Here is a 25,261-nt window from a genome sequence, read left to right as displayed (position 1 = left end):
ATCAAAATGGCTTCACCTTCTCTTCTGCCTTCTGAATCTCCTATGAGTACATCTCACTGGTAGAGTCTAACCTGGAGCTATTCCCCCAAGGGATTTTGAGAGATGTAGTTCTCAAGCTTCTCAGAGAAGAATGTAGAATGGGGTGGGGCAGGACAACGTGGAATTGACACCAACCTCTCTGGCAGGAGGAGAATCTGAGTTTGAATAGAAGAGTATGTACACACCGTGTTTTGGGAAGAAGAGCACTCTATTCTGATGTTGGCAATGTTGCTGCTAATATTATTACCTAGTTTTATCTATGTGTCCTTGGAAAAAGAATAGAAATTCTATGTATTTCTGTTTTGGTTCCCTTCAAGACATGGTGATTCTAACTAAGTAATACAAAAGGATTCAATGACCTGCACATAAAGTGCAGAAGGTAATATATTCTGTGAAACTCCATAATGCAGTGGGGGTCCCAGAGAGAGAGGCTTAGAAAACAATGCATAATTCACCAGCATGCTCTAGAAAGACCAGAGTTCAGAAAAATGTTGTGGATGACTCAGCTCATATATTTCTTCCTTTTTTTTTTTTTTTTGGAAACTCTCTGAAGCTCTGTATTTGCTAGAATTATGCATGTGACTTGTGGTGAGCTGATAAAATACAGTGAGGAATTAAATATAATGAGGGAAATAATAGAACAGTCTCAGAACAAGGTAACATATGGACATATTGTTTGCTGTTGTAAGCTCTAGTTATCTGCTATCTGGGTCACATCAGGCTTTTAGTATGTGTAACTCACTGAGTTTTGGAGGCAGAATTTGATCCGTGCTAAATATGAGTCTCTGGAACAGCAAAACCCAGTATGACTGTGTCCTACGGCACTTGTAAAATCGTTTCTGAGTTTTGAGTTTCAAGTTTCAGCTGATATTTAATATTTGAATTATCTCAAGGAAGATAAGGAAAATGTACTATCTTATTCCATTTATTTCTTGAGTGAAGAAAATTGAAAGGGACTAAAGGAAAAAAAATTGTTACTAAGAGCAGTGTGCAAAGTTCCCTGGTTTTGCTTTGCTGCTTTGCTGTAATAAAACCAACTTTTTTGGTGTTGCCTGGTGTCTTATGTTGGATCTCCTGGAAGCAGATCTGGAGAGAAGGATTTGGGTGTAGGTGATTTATTAAGGAAGTGCTTCCAAGAGAAAAAGGCAAGGTAATGCGGGAAGCAAGGCAGGGAAGACCAAGAGCCAAGCAAGGGTATTAGTTCAGGGGCAAGTCTCAATTTCAGCCTGATTCTGCTGGCAACTCTGGAGTACAAATTAGACCCCAGAGTTTATCCTTATTGAGGCAAAGGAACTGGGCTTTTGTACTTTATCATTGACTACGGGCTGCCTGGGGTGGGAGTGGAAGGCAGATAAAGTCCCCAGGAATTACAGGTTTTCCCACTATCCGAAAGTAGAGCATTTCTATGATACCTTTTGTAAGCAGAAATGGCATAAAGTAAAGCAATTTAATTCATATGGGAAAAATTTTTGAGCTTCCCCAGACCCAAAAAATAACCTACCAAATCATACCAAATAACACATAAAATCTTTGCAAGCTCTCTTAGGCTCTTCTGATACCTTAGGACACATCTTGCTAATGAATACACAAAATAAATCGAGATAAGGCACAGATGCTCACAGACATGGTTCAAAGTTACGGTGGCTTGATGCTGAGATGCTGAGAGTAGTTCACAGGGAAGTAGCTTGGCGACGCCACTCTTGCTGCTTGGGGTATGTGCTGCCTTTTTAATGGCTGGCTGCAAAACAAATGCTGAACGCTATTTCTGCTTTTCGCCTTTTTTTTTTTAATTGAAAATCCTCTTCTGATATCTTTGGGTTAGCGAAAACAGGTACTAATGTAGGTCTTCTGTAAAAGTGAAGTGGCATAAAGCGAAGTTTTTGAAAAACGGAGGTTACCTGTAGCAGTTTTGGAGTGCAGGCAAGCTGGTCTCTAGTAACCCTAGGGTAAGCCACCAAAAGCAGTCTGAAGTGCTAGCTATGAGGAAAAAAAAAAGAAAAAAAGACGTTGAATGCTGGGGAGGGATGCATAGAGGTGAGAAGGGGATACCAGGGCAGAGCTGGTAATGCCTGCCACTTGGAGTCACACCCTTTGAGTAAGCTGTTCCATTGTTTTTGTGAAACCCAGAATCTAGGAAGAGAAGAGAGACAAATTTCCATGTGAAACTAACATTTCTCTTAGCAGGGGTCCGCAAACATTTTCAAAAAGGGCCAGATAGTAAATATTTTAGGCTTTGTGGATCACAGAGTTTCTGTGGCAACTACTCAACTCTGCCTTGTAGTGCAAAAGCAGACTTACATAGTATGTAAATGAATGGGTGTGGCTCTGTTCCAATAAAACTTTATTTACAAAAAGAGGCAGGGAGGGCCCTGAATTTGGCCCAGGGGCCATAGTTTGCCAGTCCCTGCTCTGGAGGCTCCTTATATGTGCCTAAGTTGATTTTTCCTTTATCCGTTCCCCATATGCTGTAAAACACAGGGACTAAATAGACTTTTTGCCTATCAAAAGGATGGCTATGATGTTATGGCATGTCTTAAATTAGTCTGGACCCCCTGCCTTTCATCTCTGTGGCATCCTGACCATCATTCATAATTTTGCACGTATAATCTTCCTACAGCTTCCTAAATCTTTCATTTACTGCCTTGTAAAAAATATTTAGTGTTCTCTTATCTGTAAAATAAAAGATTGGCTCTTTAGCATGGCATTCAGGAATCCCTGTGATCTGGCCCCAAGCCAGTGTTCCTGCATTATTTTCTACTCTTCACCTCCTGGGCTTTATAAGTCCCACTACATCTAACTACTTGTCATCTCCCAAGTAGACCCTGTGCTTCCTGTCTCTCTGCCTTTGCCCCTGCTTGTTCCTCTACTGGAATGTCCTTCCTCTCAGCTCTGCGTGTTGAAATTCTAACCATTCTCTAAGACTCAACTTGGTCACCTTCTCCATTAAGCTAAAGCTATTGGTCGTTGCTCTGGACTTGGATAACAATATTGTCTATTTTTACTAAAACTGATATTGATTTTGTAAGATATAGTTATTTTGCTTATCTCACTACATTTTTAGTATATTGAAGGTAAGGACTGACTTAATTCCCCCCCCCCGCCACAGTGGCTTGCATATAGTAGATATTCAGTAAATAGAGTTTTTGGATGAAGGTGGCATTTGTACATCCTGTGATTATTAATGATTTAAGTGCTGAAACTCTGACATCATTTTTCTTTTTCCTTTTTATAGGCAAGAGCTGTTTTGGCAAAAGTTGGCTATCCTGAGTTTATAATGAATGACACTCATATTAATGAAGACCTCAAGGCAGTAAGTGCTTAATCTATTTTCTTTCTTTCTTTTTTTTTTTTTCTGGCCTCATGCCTTTCATCTAACCCCAGTCCATGCAATTAAGCCTGGTGGTGCCAGAAAGCCCCAAGTTTTGATTCATCCCTTGGCCAGATGGAGCCTGAATATGGCAGGGATATGACAAGATTGACAGCAGATTCAAAACAAAAGACATGTCAGAAAGAAAGCATAGCTGAGTGGGTACCATAAAACAAACGGACTTGAATTTGGTCAAATTTGGTCATAAAGGAAAGAATTAAGCAAATTGAATATTTTATAATTAGTGGGTGTGTTCTAATGGCTGAAACATCATGTTTGTTGTTAAACAATCTTTATTTGCTTCATTCATATTTAATGAATAGTAATAAATCTACCTGCTGGGAATTAACTTCATCAAACTTTATGAGTGTTTTGGCAAATTAAAGGCCTATATACACGACTCTATAATTTATTGTGAATTGGATTATATATTTGCAGTAAGCTAGTGTTGGAAGAAAATTATAAGTCTTTTTTATTCCAGTATTTTGGGGCACGTATTTTCCAGTAGATATATTCATTACAAGCTTTTTTAATCACAACCACTGTTATTTCTTTTTCTACGAATAATTCTGATAAAATTTTTTCTTCTTCACCAAAGCCCCCATTCTCACCATTCATTAGATTTTATCGAAAAAGTTGTGTTATAGAATTCTTTAAATAACTATAATTCTAAGGTGTAGCTCTTTTCTGAAATTGTGGTTCTATAAGTCTCGTCTCTGCAAACAATACTAGCTTTGTAGCTGAGCACTGGAATTTTACAAGCCAATTCAAAAGTGAGAGAAAGCTTTAATTAGAAAGTTTCTCCGCTGGGCTCCAGGATATGGCCCTCCAAAATATTGATCCGGTTGCTCTGGAAGAAAATAATTATCCTTCACAGTATCCCAAAACTCAGACAGTTCATCTTATCACACACTGTTTTGATGATGCTGGAAATGACATTGCTATTATGATAATGAAGAGTATTGAAGCACTTGACACATTTACGTACATGACCTTTTAATCTCCACAGTAATCCTGTTACATAGGCAGTATTATTCCCATTTTGCAGAAAAGGAGGTAGAGACTTGAAGGAATTGAGTGATTTGTTCAGTGCCGCACAGTGTCAGAACCAGGACTGAACCTGGGTTCCAGATCAGCCTGAAGAGAAGGCATTGTTTCTGTCAAGCAGCTCTTCTGGAGGAACAGAGGAGTCCTGGAGAATTAGAGCTGGCTGGGAAGGGAGAAGAGAAGAGGGGAGCCCATACTGTCAAGTGGTAAAGAGCACAGGCTTTGGAATTATAGGCTTGGGTCTGAACTCTGCCTCTTCTGTTTACTAGTTGTTTGACCTTGGGCAAGTTACTTAACTTCAATTAGCTTTCCTTTAGTTACTTGTATACTGAAGATGGCAATAACTAAGTCTTACTATTGTTTGTAAGATGAGATGAGATTATGTAAATGCAAAAGCACCTAGGATAATGCCTGGTGCATAGTAGTCTCCCTGTAAATGGTAGCTATGCCTTCGTGGAGCAGCACGGGGAACTGTTACTGCTAAGAAGAACATCACCAGGGCACCTAGTACCTTAGCAGGAAAACCCGGATGATTATGTATGATTGGCAAACATTCCAAGTCAAGGATACAGAAGGGAGGGTTTGAGAGGCAATGTTGTATAGTGGTTATGAACATGGACCCTGGAACCTAAGGAACCAGACTGCCTGGATTTAACTCTCCTGTTGTCACTTAGGAGCCCTGGTGGTGAAGTAGTTAAGAGCTCAGCTGCTAAGCACAGTTTGAATCTACCAGCCACTCCTTGGGAACCCTATGGGGCAGTTCTACTCTGTTTTATAGGGTCACTATGAATTGGAATTGACTCAGTGGCAACAGGTTTGGTTTTTGGTTCATGTTACAGGTTGTCACTTACTAGCCGTGTGACCTAGGGTAATTTAAGTAAACTTTCTGGGACTCAGTTTCCTCATCTGCAAATTGGGGATGATAATAACCCCTCCCTTATAAGGCTGCGGTGAAGATTAAGTAAGTTAACATGTTTAAAGTGTTTTGAACAGACCTTGGCACACAGTAAACACAATATAGGTGTTAGCTATGACACCCTCCATTCACACTTACGATAGTAGATTATTTTGCTTTGGAAAAGTCATTATGAATTAACTCATGCAGTATCTAGGTCCCTCAAATTTATTTAAAAGACTCTACAGATGGAACAATCCCAAGGTTTACTCAAATAAGGCACATTCAGGGTTCACTCACAATATTTAGTTGATCAAGTTTTGTTGGCTGCTTGCTGTTGTCCAAACCGAGAGCCCCAATGTAAGGACTCACAGAATCTATTGTCTTTTGTGAAAAGAAACCAGAAGCCAAAGAGGATGCAGTGTTGGGTATGCTTCCTTGTTTCTGCAGAGCCTGCACTTAAGGCATTAGACACCAAGATTTTTAAGTATTTTGTGAAGTAATGGCCTTCATCTGACTCATTGCTAAAGTAGACACAATTATCCTCAAGAGTTTCTAACAGTTTAAAAAACAGACAGTGAAAAAAAAATCCAAAATAAAAATGTATTAGTGTCCAGAAACAGATTGAGAAAATGAATAAAACCCAGTGGAAAATAGGTAAAGGATGCTCGATGTGATGGAAATAGTGTCACTGAGGTTAATAGCAAAAAGCCTAAAGTGTTACCGGTACACAACGGGACTGTGTTTTCAGTTTTAAGAAACATGTAGATAAGGACTACTGTAGGGCCTATGGGAAATTTCTGGCAATACAAGCTCCGAGCATGAGAGGCTGCTACAAATGAAAAACAGCTTCCCCACTTGACACCGGCGAAGATATGATTCATCAGGTACAAACACGAAAGGAAAGAGGATAGAGATTAGGTAATGGATCAGATGACGTTCAAGGAGAAAAGTTGAAAACTGAAGTTGGGCTCATGTTGGAGACAAGAGCAAATGAAAAAGAATTTAGAGACAAAAGTAAAAAGGAATTTGAGAAAATTGTTTTTTCTCTGCGGATGACAAGGTAAACTGAGCTGCCCATCAAAAGTATCTCTGAACAGCAGTCCTTCTGTAGTCTTTGAAAAGAACAAGAAAGAAGGAAATGCTCTTTATGAAAACTCACAGCAACATGCAGGAAAACCTACCAGTTAGCCTAAAAAGGTAGGCATCAGTCCATTTTCTAGTTATCCCTTTAAAGTGTTCCATTTCATTAATCCTTGATGGAAAGACACTTGAGAGCAAATTTATGCCAGTTTTGGAAAGATTGTTGTATCTGTCAGAAAAACAAAAAGCACACTAGGTATTTCAAACAGAGGGAATTTAATACAGGAAATAGTTTGAAAGGCAAAAAAGGGGAAGGTGAGGTAAACTAGCAATTAATAACTTCAGGAAGCACTTAGAAGAACAGAGGAGAAACTGCTACTACAGAGCTAGATGGGGCTATGGAGGAGGCTCCTGAACATTCTTCTACAGTCGTTGATAGAAGAACAAAGGAGAGAGAGAGAGAGAGAAGGCGGTAGAGAAGGAGAGGAAGAAGGGGAATTGTGGGGGGAGAGAAGAACATACTACAACACACTTTCCGCTCCTACCACTTTCTCTTTTCCCCCAGTGTCTCCTATTGGCAGGAAGCCAACTGGCAGTGAGTGCTGGGAAACATCGTTTCTGATTCCCAACTACAGCACTGTGGAACAGACTCAAGGGTGGGCATGTAGCTGAGAGACCATAGGTAAATAACCCACACAATTAGGCATTTCACGCATTCTCATGCAGCCAATGGAGAGTTGCAGTAGGGGCTAAAGTCAGAATCATAGCTGGTCCCCATTTACTTAGGAGAATTAGATATCAGTACTTTTTTTTAGAGATCATCAATGTTTTTGGTGAGTGATGCACACATACATACATATAAATATGCATATAGAGATAGATTTTATGTGAACCCATATAATATTCTCTGGGGTGGGTCTTGATCTGCTCTGGCTAGTGGAACGCTCATGTGTGTATGTGTGTGTGTGTGTTTGTGTGTGTGTATAACTGACAGAGCTCCGCTATGCAAGAGCAAAGTGATATTCAGATGGAATGTGCCATAAAAACAAATTGTTAAAATCTTGAAATAATTCTGTACTATTTGATAAAACAAACATTGCCCTCAGCTCTCTCAAATGACCCCTGGCTACCCTGGCCCAGGAGAGCAAAGAGTGGTCACTGGAGGGGGTGCCTTCATGTCCAACCTTCCAGCCGGCCCTCTGTAACTCTCACACACCCACACATTGGCCTCCATCCTGAGCATCCACTGGCCAGAGCAGATCCCCCCACCACCACAAGGGAGACAAAGCATCTGGTTTTAGTGCTAGTATGCTGGATGCCTGGCGCTCCCTCTATCACCCTTCCATGGCTGCCTGTGGGAACTGCATCTTCCATAGTGTACCATATATGTAGGTTGTTAAACTTGAGCATCGCCCTGCATTGTAGATATGTATATATGTATACAGAAGCCCTGGTGGTACAATGATTAAAGCACTTGGCTCCTAACCGAAAGGTTGGTGGTTCAAACCCACTGGCTGCTCTATGGGAGAAAGAATGGCAGTCTGCCTCCATAAAGATTACAGCTTTGGGAACCCTATAGTGCAGTTCTACTCTGTCTTACAGGGTCGCTGTAAGTCAGAATCGGCTTGATGGCAGTGGGTTTGGTTTTTTTGGATATATGTATACATGCACATTACTTATTGGCAAGGCCATTTAAAAACATCAGTCTTGCATTTTACTTTGCTGTTCAAATAACGGGAAATAAAGGTACAAATTCTGGATTCCATTAAGTGTTCAAAAAATTTGTTGGATGAGTAACATAAAATCTTTCTTATAGATATTTGAATGTATCTCTGAGTATCTTTAAATGAATTTAATGGGCTCTAGAAAGGTGGTCTAAAATCTATACTTCCTGTTGGCATATGTAGTGACTTACAAACATGTGCTTATTCATCCTACAGAGAAGCTGAACACATTTCCTTCGTCTGTCCTTCTTGAGAGTTCTTCACCTATGGGGGTAATAGCTTTATTCTTCTATTTAGTTTGTGGCATTTGGTGATTGGTATCCAGGATAGGATTTCCAAGAAAAGGAATCCAGGTTCCCCTGAATTTTATGATCTGGACAGCTGTTCCTAGGAAATGAACGGCCCCAATTAGTTCCCCAAAGGTCACTCAATTGAAAAGTTTAGAGATGGAATTGATTGAAAGCCATTATCAGCTTGACCTGAATTTTTCACCAGTAACTGAAAGGACAAGAGGCTTTTGAGCCAATTACTGTCCCTTGCGTAGTTTAAACCACTTTGTTTTGAAGACTGCAAGTGGTTTCAAACTATTCATGCAGCATTCGTTCTTGCTGCTATCTCCAGAAGCAGAACTTTCCAAATCGTTGCTGGGTTTCATAGTTATTTCTCACTCAAGGGCCTATTGAAATATTTGAAATTATCAGAGTATTATCACATGGCAGAAAACTTAAGAAACAGATAAAAGGAATGAAAAAGGACCCATAATATTGGTAATATTGGTCTGGGTTGCCCCTAGACCAACCTGAATGTCAAGTTTTCATATGGAACAGTAAAGTATCACAGTTAGCAAACTCTTCTGAAAGTAAAAAGGACTCCACTGACATTACTACCCCTGCCCCTCCCACAAAAAAGTTAATATTTTTAAAGGAAATGCCTTTGGGAAAATTTCCTAGAAAGCGTTCTAATCCAAGAACATGTCTGAATTTTCTATCAGTTATAATCACATTACAAAAGGTCTGGCAAAGCCATCTTGGGAACAAAAGCTGAAAAAGGTTTTTCAGGTTGAACAATGGACACACCTTTTAAAGATACAATCCGGGCATGCATTAGGATTGCTAGTTAAGGTTGCTTCCTAAAACAAGGTGCTTACTCTTTCTTCTGAAGCTAAGAGAAAATCGCTATGGTAAAATACAATCGATTGTAAGATTTCTTTTTATTACGAAGCATCTCAAATATATGGAGAAGTATGTAATACAATATTTTGAATAGTTGCAGCTTTAACAAATATTAAACGTATTATCATGATAGCTTTATACATGCATGTACACATTAAAAAATTTTTTTTTGCACGTACCCATTTTAAATGAATAAAACAGATGCATTTGAAATTCCCTGGGTAATCCTCCGTGATCTAATCCCCTTCCACCCAGCCTTCCTCATTTTCTAGATATAAGCACTATCCTGAATTCAGAGCTTAGCATTTCCAGGCATTTCTTCACGCTTTTGCTACATAGGTATGTATTCATAATATAGTATCTGGTATTATTTTATGTATTTTAAAACTTTAAAATTCTCTCCTATGTACACCTTGCCTTATTCACTCAGTGTTTCTTTTGAGATTATTTCATGTTCATGCATACAGGCCATTCATGGAAACTGCTGTAGCATTTTTCATTCTTTGAATATGCCAGGATTGATTTATCAGCCTCCCCTCCACCCACCACGGGTTTTGCAGGAAGGACAATTTAAAGTCACATGTTTATAACTTGTTGGACAAGCAGAATATCAAAGACGCCAGCAACTGATCCTTTTGTTCCTGCCTTTCTCCACATCCCTCCAGTTACTTTACTCCTTTCTCTAGATTTGGACCTGGCCTACTGGAATCTTTGCTCAGACGAATCCTGAACAAAAGTCACTGCACAGACACAATGAGCACCCACTGTATGTTAGGGAGGAGGTAGACAGGAGGTTGACATTGGCGACTGTCAAGTCTAGAACCATCAGGTTGTAGGTATTCGTTCATATCTGTAATGTGCTGCCTGTGTGTTTCATATACATGCAGTTGCTCTCCTTTAATTTTTACTTCTTAAAGGAGCATCAGGGTTTAAATTTACAGAAAGTTACAACTAATCAGAATTTTCTTATGTGTTTTTCTTTTTTTTATCTGCCACAGTAATATATTTTCAAACCCAAACTCCAGAGATCATTACAAACCATTGCTTTTACTGTGCACGGATATTATTTCCAATATCTAGGTTGAATACTGCTAATCTTGTGGACGGAGCACCTACAGAATTGAAACTGTCTGCCATTCTCCTTCCAAAAAAAAGAGAAAAGAAACTCTATAATCAATTGTCTGTTTCCTTATTTTAATAGACATTATTGTTGTGAGTTGTCAACTTTCTATTGTCCCATGCAAGATATAATTTATGAATTTGCCTCTGTAATTTCACTAATTTTTAGTCACTAGAGCCTTTTTTGAGTGTTAATAGATAATTCTGTTAATAATTAAATTATTCTGGTGATTCCTTGTGCTTAGGGTGGAAAATAGGTCTCTGAATCTCTTTTTTTTTTCCTTTATGAACAAATGCTGATTACAGTAAATTGAATTTTAGCATTTGACTAAATCATCATCTATAAGCTAAAGGCGGCTTCTGCTGACCAAACTGCCTGTTATTAGCAGAACCTATGTAACAAATAAATAAAGTACACATTTTAGAAAAGATCAAAGACTCATGTGAAGCAAGAAATTTCAAACCCAAGATAATATGTTCCATAAAGGTTAAAGTAGATTTTTCAATTATAAAGTAAATGAAATGCATTGTAAATTACTGCAGCTTTTTGTTTTCTGCTGTGATTCAGAAATGACCATATTGATTTTTAAGCTTTTTATTTTAAAAGAAAATCACTGAGATTAAATTTCATGGCTTTGTGAATACCAGGTTAAATGGTAACGACTGAAATGCTGTGACGGGCAAAGCTTCTAGGCTGGCCTCTCACTGGTACACTGGAATCTCATTTCAGAGCCATCTCTTATCTTTACTTAGGACAATGATGCTTGTGGTTTGTTTCATTCAGATCAAGTTTTCAGAATCTGACTACTTTGGCAACGTCCTGCAAACCCGCAAGTATTTAGCACAGTCTGATTTCTTCTGGCTGAGAAAAGCAGTTCCAAAAACAGAGTGAGTAAAAAAAAAAAAAAAAAAACAAAAAAAAAAACAGTGAAATAGATAAATATGTTGGTGGGGAGTGGATCTTTTTGGATCAAACTTTGTAATTTCCCTCAACTCAGAGTAGCTGGCTTGCCAGTTAATCTTGGTTTGGCAAAGCCTGTGTTATGTTTTGGCAACTCTTATTTCTGGTATTATGTGATTCAGATCTTCAATCTAATTATGGGTTCCACACTCCTAACTTCAGTACATTTGAGAGAGAGCTTATTAGGGTACAAATGTTAAAATTATTTCTAGATCTACTTATGTGGAAAAAAAGTTTCCCTAGAATTTCACACTCAGAAACTTTTGAAAATCTTAAAAAAGAATAAGTATTTTTAAAATAAAGTATGATCAGAACTAATTATAAAATTATGAAGTGACTAGAATATATTTGTTGTGGTAATCAGTGTCAAAGAACTGCTAGCTATATAATTTTCATCCAGTAGCAGTTATCATGTATTCACCTTTTTCCCTTTCCTTACATGGTGTTGGGTCAGGGTAGCCATAATTTCCTCCACTAGTGGAGAGTATATTATTGTGATGATAATGATGATAGCAGCTAACAATTATTTTGTCTTCACAATGTTCAGATGCTGTTCTAAGTGCTTTACATGTTTTAATTCATTTTATCCTCATGTCAATTCTGTGAAGTGTAGGTGCTATTATTTTCTGTCTTTTAAAACAAATAAAAAGCTTAAAATTGAGAAAATTCTTCAGCCCAGGTTTAGATTGCCCTCTCTTCTGCCTGAATGGTGCTTTTGATTCCTGGGACTAAACTTTGTTCTACCATGACCCACTTCTCCAATGTTTTCTACTTTCTGTTCTCCAGATCGAGTAATTTCTGTTGATCTATTTTCAAATTCACTGATTCTTTCTTTCTCCATCTCAAATTTGCTGTTGTGCCCATCTAGTGAATTTTTCATTTTGATTATTGTACTTTTCAACTCCAGAATTTCCATTTTTTAATAGTTTCTGTTTCTCTGTTGTAATTCTTTATTTGTTGAGTCATCATATTTTCCTTTAATTCTTTGAACATATTTTATTTTAACTTTTTGAATGAATTTATAATGGCTGCTTTGAAGTCTTTGCTAAATCCAAAATCTATGCCTGCTCAGAGACAGTATTCATTGACTGCTTTTTTAACACTTCCTTTTTCTCTGCATAATTTATAATTTTTGTTGAAGACTGGATATTTTAAATAATGTAGCAACTCCTAATTCTGATTTATTTTTCTGAGGTTTTCATAAAAGTAAGTTTCCTGGACTTACACTACAGAATCTGTTTCTCCTGCAATATGTGGCCACTGACGTCTTTGTTCGGTTTCTTAATTCTTATGTTCACTTTTTTGCCTGCCTTCCTCCTAGTGGCCGCCTCTGTGTCTGCATAATTTCATGGCCAACCAATAATTAGGGCAGAGGTTGTGCTCAAACACCTTGAGTCTGTAGGGCTTCTATCTGCTACCAACTGATCTGTTTTTTGGAGTTGAGGCGCATGCTGAAATTTGTAGCCGATTCTCAATCTGCCTTAGCATTTACTTCCCTGTGGACTTTCTTGGGTCTTCCTTGTACATGTACCTAGTTTTCCAGGCAGCCAAGGATGACTGAGCTTATCTAGCCCTTCTATGGCTCATTCAGTTCTAGGATCTCCCTTTTAAATTCTGGCTGGTCTATCACTTATCCCACTGGGATCCATAACTTCAGGCTAGCAAAACTGTGGGTTTTCCCCATTTGTTTCCTACCAAGTTTGCCACTTTTAGCTGAAAAAAACTGCAAGTTTTCACAGTCCCTCCAAAATAAGTCTACCCTCTGTGGCAGCAGAGCTGCTAATTTTCTATCAGCCCCTTCTTGATAAAACTAAGCTCTCACAGGCTGAGCTGGGATCAGTGGGAACTCCCTGAGGCAAGAAGGCCACAGACTTCCCTTCTACTTACTCCCAAGCTCTAGCAGTTTTTTCAAGAATAAACACTTTTCAATTTGTTTTCTGCCTTTGGCCAATTTCTAGAGCTCTACAATGGCTGTTTGTTGACAATTTTGTCCAGTTTTATACTTAAGGTTTTTTTTTTTTAATTTTTATTGTGCTTTAAGTGAAAGTTTACAAATCAAGTCAGTCTCTCACACAAAAACCCATATACACCTTGCCAACATACTCCCAATTGCTCTCCCCCTAATGAGACACCCTGCTCCCTCCCTCCACTCTCTCTTTTGGTGTCCATTTCACCAGCTTCTAACCCCCTCTACCCTTTCATCTCCCCTCCAGGGAGGAGAGGCCAACATCGTCTCAAGTGTCCACCTGATCCAAGAAGTTCACTCCTCACCAGCATCCCTCTCCAACCCATTGTCCAGTCCAATCCCTATCTGAAGAGTTGGCTTTGGGAATGGTTCCTGTACTGCGCCAACAGAAGGTCTGGAGGCCATGACCACTGGGGTCCTTCTAGTCTCAGTCAGACCATTAAGTCTGGTCTTTTTATGAGAATTTGGGGTCTGCATCCCACTGCTCTCCTCCTCCCTCAGGGGTTCTCTGTTGTGTTCCCTGTCAGGGCAGTTATCAGTTGTAGCTGGGCATCATTTAGTTCTTCTGGTCTCAGGCTGATGTAGTCTCTGGTTTATATGGCCCTTTCTGTCTCTAGGGCTCGTAATTACCTTGTGTCCTTGGTGTTCTTCATTCTCCTTTGATCCAGGTGGGTAGAGACTAATTGATGCATCTTAGATGGCTGCTTGCTAGCATTTAAGACCCCAGATGCCTCTCTCCAAGGTGGGATGCAGAATGTTTTCCTAATAGATTTGATTATGCCAATTGACTTAGATGTCCCCTGAAACCATGGTCCCCAAACCCCCATCCCTGCTACACTGGCCTTCGAAGCATTCAGTTTATTCAGGAGACTTCTTTGCTTTTGGTTTAGTCCAATTGTGCTGACCTCTCCTGTATTGTGTGTTGTCTTTGCCGTCACCTAAAGTAGTTCTTATCTACTGTGTAATTAGTGAATATCCCTCTCCTACCCTCCCTCCCTCCCCCCTCTCGTAACCAACAAAGAATATTTTCTTCCCCATTTAAACTATTTCTTGAGTTCTTATAATAATGGTCTTATACAATATTTGTCCTTTTGCAACTAATTTCCCTCAGCATAATGCCTTCCAGATTCCTCCATGTTATGAAATGTTTCACAGATTCGTCAGCGTTCTTTATTGATGCATAGTATTCCATTATGTGAATATACCATAATTTATTTATCCATTCATCCATTGATGGGCACCTTGGTTGCTTCCATCTTTTTGCTATTGTAAACAGTGCTGCAATAAACATGAGTGTGGATATATCTGTTCGTGTAAAGGCTCTTATTTCTCTAGGATATATTCCGAGGAGTGGGATTGCTGGATCGTATGGTAGTTCTATTTCTAGCTTTTCAAGGAAGCTCCAAATCTATTTCCAAAGTGGTTGTACCATCTGACATTCCCACCAGAAGTGTGTAAGTGTTCCAATCTGTCCACAGCCTCTCCAACATTTATTGTTTTGTGTTTTTTGGATTAATGCCGACCTTGTTGGAGTGAGATGAAATCTCATTGTAGTTTTGATTTGCATTTCTCCAATGGCTAATGATCGTGAGCATTTCTTCATATATCTGTTAGCCACCTGAATATCTTCTTTAGTGAAGTGTTGGTTCATATCTTTTGCCCATTTTTTAATTGGGTTATTTGTCTTTTTGCAGTTGAGTTTTTGCAGTATCATGTAGATTTTAGAGATCAGGTGCTGAACAGAAATGTCATAGCTAAAAACTTTTTCCCAGTCTGTAGGTAATCTTTTTACTCTTTTGGTGAAGTCTTTGGATGAGCATAGGTGTTTGATTTTTAGGAGCTCCCAGTTATCTAGTTTCTCTTCTGCATTGTTTGTAATGGCTTTGTATACTGTTTATGCCATGTATTAGGACTCCTGACGTTGTCCCTAATTTTTCTTCCATGATCTTTATCATTTTTGATTTTATATTTAGGCCTTTGATATATTTTGAGCTCATTTTTGTGCATGTGGTGAAGTATGGGTCTTGTTTCATTTTTTTGCAGATGGATATCCAGTTATGCCAGCACCATTTGTTAAAAAGACTGTCTTTTCCCCACTTAACTGTTTTCGGGCTTTTGTCAAATATCAACTGCTCACATGTGGATGGATTTATGTCTAGATTCTCAATTTTGTTCCATTGGGCCATGTATCTGTTGTTGTAGCAGTACCAGGCTGTTTTGACTACTGTGGCAGTATAATAGGTTCTAAAGTCAGGTAGAGTAAGGCCTCCCACTTTGTTCTTCTTTTTCAGTAATGCTTTACTTATCCAGGGCCTCTTTCCCTTCCATATGAAGTTGGTGATTTGTTTCTCCATCTCATTAAAGAATGTCATTGGAATTTGGATTGGAATTGCATTAAATGTATAGATCACTTTTGGTAGAATAGCCATTTTTATAATGTTAAGTCTTCCTATCCATGAGCAAGGTATGTTTTTCCACTTACGTAGGTCTCTTTTGGTTTCTTGCAGAAGTGTATTGTAGTTTTCTTTGTATAAGTCTTTTACATCTTTGGTAAGATTTATTCCTAAGTATTTTATCTTCTTGGGGGCTACTGTAAATGGTATTGATTTGGTGATTTCCTCTTCGATGTTCTTTTTGTTGGTGTAGAGGAATCCAACTGATTTTTGTATGTTTATCTTGTATCCCGATAGTCTGCTGAACTCTTCTATTAGTTTCAGTAGTTTTCTGGAGGATTCCTTAGGGTTTTCTGCGTATAAGATCATGTTGTCTGCAAATAGAGATAATTATACTTCTTCCTTGCCAATCTGGATGCCCTTTATTTCTTTGTCTAGCCTAATTGCTCTGGCTAGGACCTCTAGCACAATGTTGAATAAGAGCAGTGATAAAGGGCATCCTTGTCTGGTTCCCGATCTCAATGGGAATGTTTTCAGGCTTTCTCCATTTAGGATGATGTTGGCTATTGGCTTTGTATAAAAAAAAAAGTATAGATGCCCTTTATTATGCTGAGGAATTTTCCTTCTATTCCTATTTTGCTGAGAGTTTTTATCATGAATGGGTGTTGAACTTTGTCAAATGCTTTTTCTGCATCAATTGATAAAATCATGTGATTCTTGTCTTTTGTTTTATTTATATGATGAATTATATTAATTGTTTTTCTAATGTTGAACCATCCCTGCATACCTGGTATGAATCTTGAACAATCCCTGCATACCTGGTATGAATCCCACTTGGTCATGGTGAATTATTTTTTTGATATGTTGTTGAATTCTATTGGCTAGAATTTTGTTGAGGATTTTTGCATTTAGGTTCATGAGGGACCTAGGTCTGTAATTTTCTTTTTTAGTGGTGTCTTTACCTGGTTTTGGTATCAGGGATATGGTGGCTTCATAGAATGAGTTTGGTCGTGTTCCGTCATTTTCTATGCTCTGAAATACCTTTAGTAGTAGTGTTAACTCTTCTCTGAAAGTTTGGTAGAACTCTGCAATGAAGCCTTCTGGACCAAGGCTTTTTTTTTTTGTTGGGAGTTTTTTGATTACCTTTTCAATCTCTTCTTTTGTTATGGGTGTATTTAGTTGTTCTACCTCTGTTTGTGTTAGTTTAGGTAGGTAGTGTGTTTCTAGGAATTCATCCATTTCTTCTAGGTTTTCAAATTTGTTAGAGTAATCTGATATGATTCTTTGAATTTCAGTTGGGTCTGTTGTCATATCACCCATCCATTTCTTATTTGGGTTATTTGCTTCCTCTCCTGTTTTTCTTTTGTCAGTTTGGCCAGTGGTTTATCAATTTTGTTGATTTTTTCATAGAACCAGCTTTTGGTCTTGTTAATTCTTTCAATTGTTTTTCTGTTTTCTATTTCATTTAGTTATGCTCTAATTTTTATTATTTGTTTTCTTCTGGTGCCTGAGCGTTTCTTTTGTTGCTCTCTTTCTATTTGTTCAAGATATAGGTATAATTCTTTGATTTTGGCCCTTTCTTCTTTTTGTATGTGTGCATTTATTGATATAAACTGGCCTCTGAGCACAGCTTTTGCTGGGTCCCAAAGGTTCTAATAGGAAGTGTTTTCATTCTCATTGGATTCCATCCTTAATGTCTTCTGTAATCTGGTCTTTTTTGAGCAGGGTATTGTTCAGTTTCCAAGGGTTTGATTTCTTTTCCCTGCTTTTTCTGTTACTGATTTCCACTTTTATGGCCTTATGGTCAGAGAAGATGCTTCGTAATATTTAAATGTTTTGGATTCTGCTAAGGCTTGCTTTATGACCTAATATGTGGTCTGTTCTAGAGAATGTTCCATGTGCACTAGAAAAGAAAGTATAGTTGGCTGCTGTTGGGTGGAGTGTTCTGTATATGCCTATGAGGTCAAGTTGATTAAATGTGGCATTTAGATCTTCCGTGTCTTTATTGAGCTTCTTTCTGGATGTCCTGTCCTTCGCCAAAGTGCTATGTTGAAGTCTCCTACTATTATTGTGGCGCTGTCTATCTCACTTTTCAATGCTGTTAGAGTTCGTTTGATGTATCTTGCAGCCCTGTCATTGGGTGTATAAATATTTAATATGGTTATATCTTCTTGGTGTATTGTCCCTTTAATCATAGTGTCCTTCCTTATCCTTTACAATGGATTTAACTTTAAAGTCTATTTTGTCAGAAATTAATATTGCCACTCCTGATCTTTTTAGATTGTTGTTTGCTTGATATATTTTTTTCCATCCTTTGAGTTTTAGTTTGTTTGAGTCTCTAAGTCTAAGGTGAGTCTCTTGTAGGCAGCATATATATGGATCTTGTTTTTTAATCCATTCTGCCACTCTCTGTCTCTTTATTGGTGCATTTAGTCCGTTTACATTCAGCATAGTTATGGATGGGTATGAATTTAGTGCTATCATTTTGATGTCTTTTTTTATGCGTTGTTGACAGTTTCTTTTTCCCGCTTAATTTTTTGTGCTGAGTAGGTTATCTTTATATATTGTCCTTTCCTCATATTTGTTGTTGTTGGTTTTGTTTCTGCTGAGTCTCTATTTTTTCCTTGTATTTTATTTTGGTGAGTAGGATAGTTTGTCTCCTTTGTGGTTACCTTATTATTTACCTCTATTTTTTCTAAATTTAAACCTAACTTTTATTTCTTTGTATTGCCTTGTCTTCTTCTCCATATGGAAGATCTATGATTATATTTCTTAATCCCTCTTTATTGTTTTAATGTTGTCTTCTTTTATATAATAACATCGCAGTTACTCTGTTTTGAGGTTTTTTTTTTGTTTTTTTTTTTTTTTGGGTTTCCCTGTCTGGTTGCTCTGCCCAGTGTTCTAGTCTTGTGTTGATACCTGATATTATTGATTTTCTAACCCAAGAACTCCCTTTAGTATTTCTTGTAGTTTTGGTTTGGTTTTTATGAATTCCCTAAACTTCTGTTTATCTGGAAATGTCCTAATTTCACCTTCGTATTTAAGGGACAGTTTTGCTGGATATATGATTCTTGGCTGGCAATGTTTTTCCTTCAATATTTTAAATAAGTCATCCCAGTGCCTTCTTGCCTGCATGTTTCTGCTGAGTAGTCTGAGTTTATTCTTATTGGCTCTCCTTTGTAGGTGACTTTTCGTTTATCCCTAGCTGCTCTTAAAATTCTCTATCTTTGGTTTTGTCAATTTTGATTATAATATGTCTTGGTGACTTTCTTTTAACATCTACCTTATGTGGAGTTCGATGAGCATCTTGGATAGATATCTTCTCATCTTTCATGATATCAGGGAAGTCTTCTGCCAACAAATCTTCAACAATTCTCTCTGTATTTTCCCTTATCCCTCCCTGTTCTGGTACCCCAATCACTCATAGGTTATTTCTCTTGATAGAGTCCCACATGATTCTTAAGTTTTCTTCAGTTTTTTTGAATTCTTTTATCTAATTTTTTTCCAGATATATTAGTGCCAAGTGATTTATCTTCAAGTTCAGAAGTTCTAGCTTCTACTTGCTTAATTCTTCTCCTCTGACTTTCTATTGAGTTGTCTACTTCTGTAATTTTATTGTTAATCTTCTGAATTTCTGATTCCTGTCTGTCTATGGATTTTTCCAGCTTATTAAACTTGTCATTATGTTCCTGAATAATCCTTCTCATTTCTTCAGTTGCTTTATCTGTGTGATCCTTGGCTTGTTCTGCGTATTGCCTCATTTCCTTCCTGATGTCTTGAAGGGTTCTGTATATTAAACTTTTGTATTCTGCATCTGGTAATTCCAGGAATGCACTTTCATCTAAAAGATCCCTGGATTCTTTGTTTTGCGAGCCTGTTGATGTGATCATGGCCTGTTTCTTTATGTGACTTGATATCGACTGTTGTCTCTGAGCCATCTATAAGTTATTGTATTAGTTTATGCTTGCTTACTGTGTCATAGCTGCTTGCTTTGTTTTGTTTTGGTATACCCCTATGGGTTGCTTGAGTGAGCTACCTTGATTATTTTCACCTTTGGAGATCTGGTGTCCTGTCCCCAGCTGGCTAGAACTGTTATCAGGTATATCAGTCTAAGAATCCATTCAGTTTTCTTGTATGAATTCAGCTCAGGCGTCCAGGTAGCTGATCATCAAGTGTGTGGTACAGGCTGTGTCCTACAGTCTTAGTGGGGTAGGGGTGATAGGTGTATTTACCAGTAGCTGATTGCAGCAGGTGGTCACGCTCTGAACAAGGCAGGGGGATGAGAACCAACCCCTAAGTGTCTCTGAGGAAAGCATGTCCCTGTTTCCCAGAGTGTGCAGGTGGGTGGGCTCTGTAGACAGACCATGGGCACCCAGTGTTTTGGGTTGTAAGGACTGGGAGGTACCAGTTATCCTTGGACCCCTGTCGCAGGTGGCTGTGTAACCTGAGTGGAGCTACCAGTCCTTAGGACGCTGATGTGGGTAGGTGAGGACCCTGTTTCATAGGCAAAGTGGTGTCAAACATCCAACACCCACCTCTCCACTGTACAGCTGAAATGGTTGGAGTCTGCCAACAAGGGCCTATTCTTCTGAAATAGGCCCACACAGGTCCATGCAGAAGGGAAAGGTACTCAAAGTCCACAGACTGTTTATGCCTGGACAGGATCCGCTTCTGTCCTGAGCTCCCCTGGTTAGTGGAGCTGGCAAATTATCTTTTCCCCCAATTGCAAATTTTTTCCTTCTCCAAGGCCAGGAGGATGGCTCTAGGCGGCCAACAGGGCCTTTCTCAGGCCCAGGGAATTCAGCTGCTGAAGCCAGCTTGGGGGTGGGGGGAGGTGCAGTAAAATATATGCAAGTACTTAGCTTTTGCAGAGAGCGCTGTTCTTCTCCATTTCCGGAGGTGTGAGTAGGCTGTGTGGCTGGCTGCGTCTCCCTGAGGAAACTGCGGCCAAACGCTAGTACCAGCCCACCACCACCGCCACTCTGGGAATGGTGCTTGAGGGCTCCCCGTGATTCAGGTCTGGTAACTCCTTTCCGCTTCTGAACGGTCTCTTCCTCCCCGTGCCCCTCAGTTCATTTTCTAAGCTTGTCTTTGATGCTCAGGGCTCCTAGCTTGTCATAAATATACTCATTTCACTTTTTTTTTTTTTGGGTCTTTGTTGTAATGTGGGCTCGCTGGACGTGTGTGTCTATTCTGCCATCTTGGGTCCACCTCTATACTTAAGTTTTGTGGAAAGGGTTTTTTTGAAACCTGGCTTCCATGGCCCAGTTTTTTAACCTTGACTGATATTCTGGTTTTGATTTTGGTTAGCTCTTTTTATGCTCTTTAGGTATTAGGAGTTGAATTATGTCCCCCTAAAATACGTTTTTTTTTTTTTTTAAATATGTATTGAAATTCTGGCCATATGCTCTTATGACTTAATCACAGGATTAAATCAGTTGACTTTGGGAAGGGCAGATCACCTTCTGTAATACATTCTACTATCATGTAACCAATCTGACAGTTGAGGGCATACCAGAATAGGGTGGGTCCCGAACCTAATCACTTTTGAGTTATAAAAAGAGCAAATTAGACACAGAGGTGAGCATATACCAGGGAAGACAGATGCCACGTGAGGATCGTCTATAAGCCAATGAACCAAGGAACGCCCAAGACTATTGCCAAGGAAGGAATCAACATGGCCAAGACCCTGATTTGAACTTTTGGCCTCCAGAACTAAGGGAAAATAAATTTATTTTCTTTAAAACCACCCACATGTAGTATTTGTGTTACAGTAGCACTATGTAGCTAAGACACTGTTCTTTTGTTACTCATTCCTTTCCAACTCTTTACCCTATCCTGGCTCTAGAAACCATAGGCTCCCGGAATGCATAGACCCCCATACCCTACCTTGGCTTAATCTATGATTTCCACCTCTCCCTTTTAGCCATGACTCCCATCTGGCCATCCTTGCCCTCTGCCCTTCAAATCTTCTTATAACACAGCCAAAAGTTAGTTCCAAGTTACTGACTTTAAGGAGTAGGCCTAAAGCTGAATTATCCTCCCACCCATCCCTGACTCCAATCAAGAGCACAAAGGAAGAAGGCAGTGGGCGGCTTTAGAACTTCTATGGAAATGAGAAATCACTGGTTTAAAGCCAACTGCTTGACTGGCCTGGTTCTCTCCTTCCATCATATTATCTCTGAGTTCATCTATCCTGTTTCATTCCCAACTTAAATAATTCAATAGAAATTTTGGATTTAGAGTTCTAAAAGTAGCTTCTTAAATCCTATGAATTCAGTAAATTATTTCTGATATCCCTATGATCATCTACATATAATATGGTAGTTACAGATGTATGTAGCTTTAGATCATTCCATCCTTTGAGATCTACTTCAGATCAGTTCAAATTCTTCTTTTTGCAATGTGTAGGAAATTCAAGGCTCTCACCAGTATTTTTGTGAGTTTTTAGGGTCTTCTCTGGGGCTCCTCCATATTAGAGATGCTGCCAGTTGTTGGAGCAACTCAACTTGCTATAGACACTGCCCAGTTGTGCTTTACATTGGCCCAGATGTGGGACTCCGTCTCTTTCCTTGAATGCTAATCTCTCCCACCACAGCTTATCTCATATATATGTGTTGGCAGCTGAGTTTACTGAAGATTTATGGAGAAAAGGGGTTCTATTTAATAAAAGTACAAATAATCTAAATTCGGGTGTTAGTTATTGTCTACCAGCCCTTTAGGCCACCAGGGATTTTCACCTCTCTCTCATAGCATCTCAGCCTCTTATGAACTGGCTGGCTCCTCTCTCCTCTCCTTCCTTCTACCTTTCTCCATCCCACTGCCCACTTCCAAATGATTCTTACTCTTCTGACAAAGCAATTCCATTCTCCCTAGCCTCTGCTTCCAGACTCAGCTCAAGGGCCACATGTGAATATTGAAAATCCTTAAGATGCTTAGCCAATTGACTCTGAGATTTTCTTTAACAGAATTTACTCTCCACAGAGATCAGATGGTATTTTAAATAGCAAGTTGGTTTTCTACTGCTACACGAATGATTTTAAAGCAGAGAAAGACTTAATTCTTTTAGTCTGCAGATGAAGAAATAGAGCCCTAGGGATTTAGGAAGCATGTCACCAGCCTAGTTAGAAAATCTGGCAAAAGTATCCTGGTCATCTTTTTCCCAGCCTCCTTCCCAAGTGGTACAATTTTCAGTTACTGGCCATTTTGAAAATGCAAACTCACATGCTTTTGCTTAGCATGCTGAAGAACAAAGCTTTCTTGTATTTAAACGTGGCCATTACAGACAATATTGACAACATGCAATGTAATGTCGTAGTTCACATACTATGTTGCTGTTGCTCTTGTTAGGTGCTGTGGAGTTGGCTCTGACTCATAGCGACCCTATACACAATAGAATGAAACACTTCCCAGTCCTGCCATCCTCACAATTGTCATTGTGCTTGAGCCCATTGTTGCAGCCACTAAGTCAATCCACCTTGTTGAGGGTCTTCCTCTTTTTTGCCAACTATCTACTTTTTTTTTTTTTTAATCTACTTTACCAAGTAAATGAGTAATTTCTTTTATAGGAATCAGCACGGAGCTGGTTTCTATGAGGTGGAGGTTAAAGATGTCCCAAATGTCCAACTTTTCCAAGTTGCTGTACCATTCCATCATCTCTAACATCAACTGCTCCCTCCCCCCCAACACTCTCCCTCCCATCTTTGGGTTCACTAATTTACTGTAATGTCTCACAGAACTCACAAACCACATAAAGGAAATGGCTTAGGCGGTTGTGGAGGCTGGCAAGTATCAAATTCGTAGGTCAGGTGTAGGCTTCTCCCTGGCCCTCGGTCTCTGCCCAGAGGTACTCAGCTTTCTTGCTCTGTGGGGTGGGAAGCTCACTGCACCATCTCCTGTGGGCCTCTCCTGGCTTGGTGGCGGTGGGCTCTTCTCTCTGCTCTGGAATTGACTCTCTTTTAAGGCAAAACTGACCAATCCTCTTCGTGTGCTACATTATCGTATTTGCACAGCCCTGCCCAATCACCTGGGTGGGAGTTACAAGACCATGGTGAGAAAGGCCATACTAAGTAATTCATCACACTGCACCAAGCATGATGTCCTTCTCCAGCAACTGGTCCCTCCTGATAACATGTCCAAAATATGTAAGATGAAGTCTCACCATCCTTGATTCTAAGAAGCATTCTGGCTGTACTCCTTCCAAGACAAATTTGTTTGTTCTTCTGGCAATATGTGGTATATTCAATATTCTCCACCAACACCATAATTCAAAGGCATTAATTCTTCTTCGGTCTTCCTTATTCATTGTCCAGCTTTCACATGCACACCAGGCAACTGAAAACACCATGCTTGGGTCAGGCGCACCTTAATCCTCAGAGTGACACCTTTGCTTTTTAACACTTTAAAGAAGTCTTTGCAACAGATTTGCCCGGTGAAATGTGTTGTTTGATTTCTTGACTGCTGCTTCCATTGGCATTGATTATGGATCCAAGTAAAATGAAATCCTTGACAACTTCGGTATTTTCTCCGTTTATTATGACCTTGCTTATTGGTCCAGTTGTGAGGATTTTTGTTTTCTTTATGTTGAGGTGCAATCCATACTGAAGGCTGTGGTCTTTGGTCTTCATTAGTAAGTGCTTCAAGTCCTCTTCACTTTCAGCAAGCAAAGTTGTGTCATCTGCATATCGCAGGTTGTTAATGAGACTTCCCCCAATCCTGATGCCCCGTTCTTCTTCATATAGCCCAGCTTCTTGAATTATTTGCTCAGCGTACAGACTGCACACGTCTGGTGAAAGGATACAATACATATTATGAAATATGATTTAATAAAAATTAACAGATTTCTTTAGAGTCTCTGGTAAGTGAAGAATAAATTCTAACTTGGAGATTAAAATGCACCCTCTAGTGTTTTAATATAAATAATCTCTTTTCTGCTGTGCTTTTGTTTCTCATTTCTCAGGTTTTTGCTGTCATATCTTTTCTTTCTTCCTCTGGGTAATACCATATTGTACCCTCTGGATCCTAGGGAGGAAGGAAACCCTGCCCTCTATTTCCACTCATACTCCCCCAAAATGTGCAGCCATGGGAAAAGGTTAAGCCTCCAGAGTGGCTTCTCACCCCTGGGTGAGGAAGGCTGACAAAACCATTGCAACTAAAGTGCAAAACTCAAGTTTTGAGCAGGTTTAGGGTGTTTCCTAGCTGTAAGTATTATTGATAGTAATTTTAATTCTTCAATTTCAAAATGATGTTATTTATTTGGGTGTATAGCAATGCCTGGGTTCCTAATTGAAAAATCCCTAAATGTGCCATCTTTAACATCACCCTAAAATGCTGATAGGCTGTCAGATTCTAATGGTCTCGACTATTTCTCATATTTTATTCATGCCTTGGAAAAATGCTGGCTGACTTTGTGGGCTAAGGCAAACTGTGTGATTTGTGTAGTTTTCTTCTCGGTCAATGAAAACAAATACCTCTTTTACAAAGGTGTTAAAATGG

The 25,261-nt window shown here is 39.1% G+C and overlaps 1 protein-coding gene across 3 annotated transcripts in view; it reads left to right on the top strand.

The window, feature by feature from the left end:
• PHEX (phosphate regulating endopeptidase X-linked) overlaps positions 1 to 25,261 on the top strand; it is a 243,611-nt gene that overhangs the window by 161,488 nt on the left and 56,862 nt on the right. For all 3 annotated transcript variants that reach the window (XM_049871405.1, XM_049871406.1, XM_049871408.1), the window contains 2 exons: positions 3,272 to 3,349; positions 11,231 to 11,334. In XM_049871405.1, coding sequence (XP_049727362.1) covers positions 3,272 to 3,349; positions 11,231 to 11,334 — 182 coding nt within the window. The remainder of the gene's footprint in view (positions 1 to 3,271; positions 3,350 to 11,230; positions 11,335 to 25,261) is intronic.

This window comes from Elephas maximus, chromosome X (assembly GCF_024166365.1).
Source record: "Elephas maximus indicus isolate mEleMax1 chromosome X, mEleMax1 primary haplotype, whole genome shotgun sequence".
Lineage (NCBI taxonomy): Eukaryota > Metazoa > Chordata > Mammalia > Proboscidea > Elephantidae > Elephas > Elephas maximus.
This window is presented reverse-complemented; position numbering and strand designations above follow the sequence as displayed.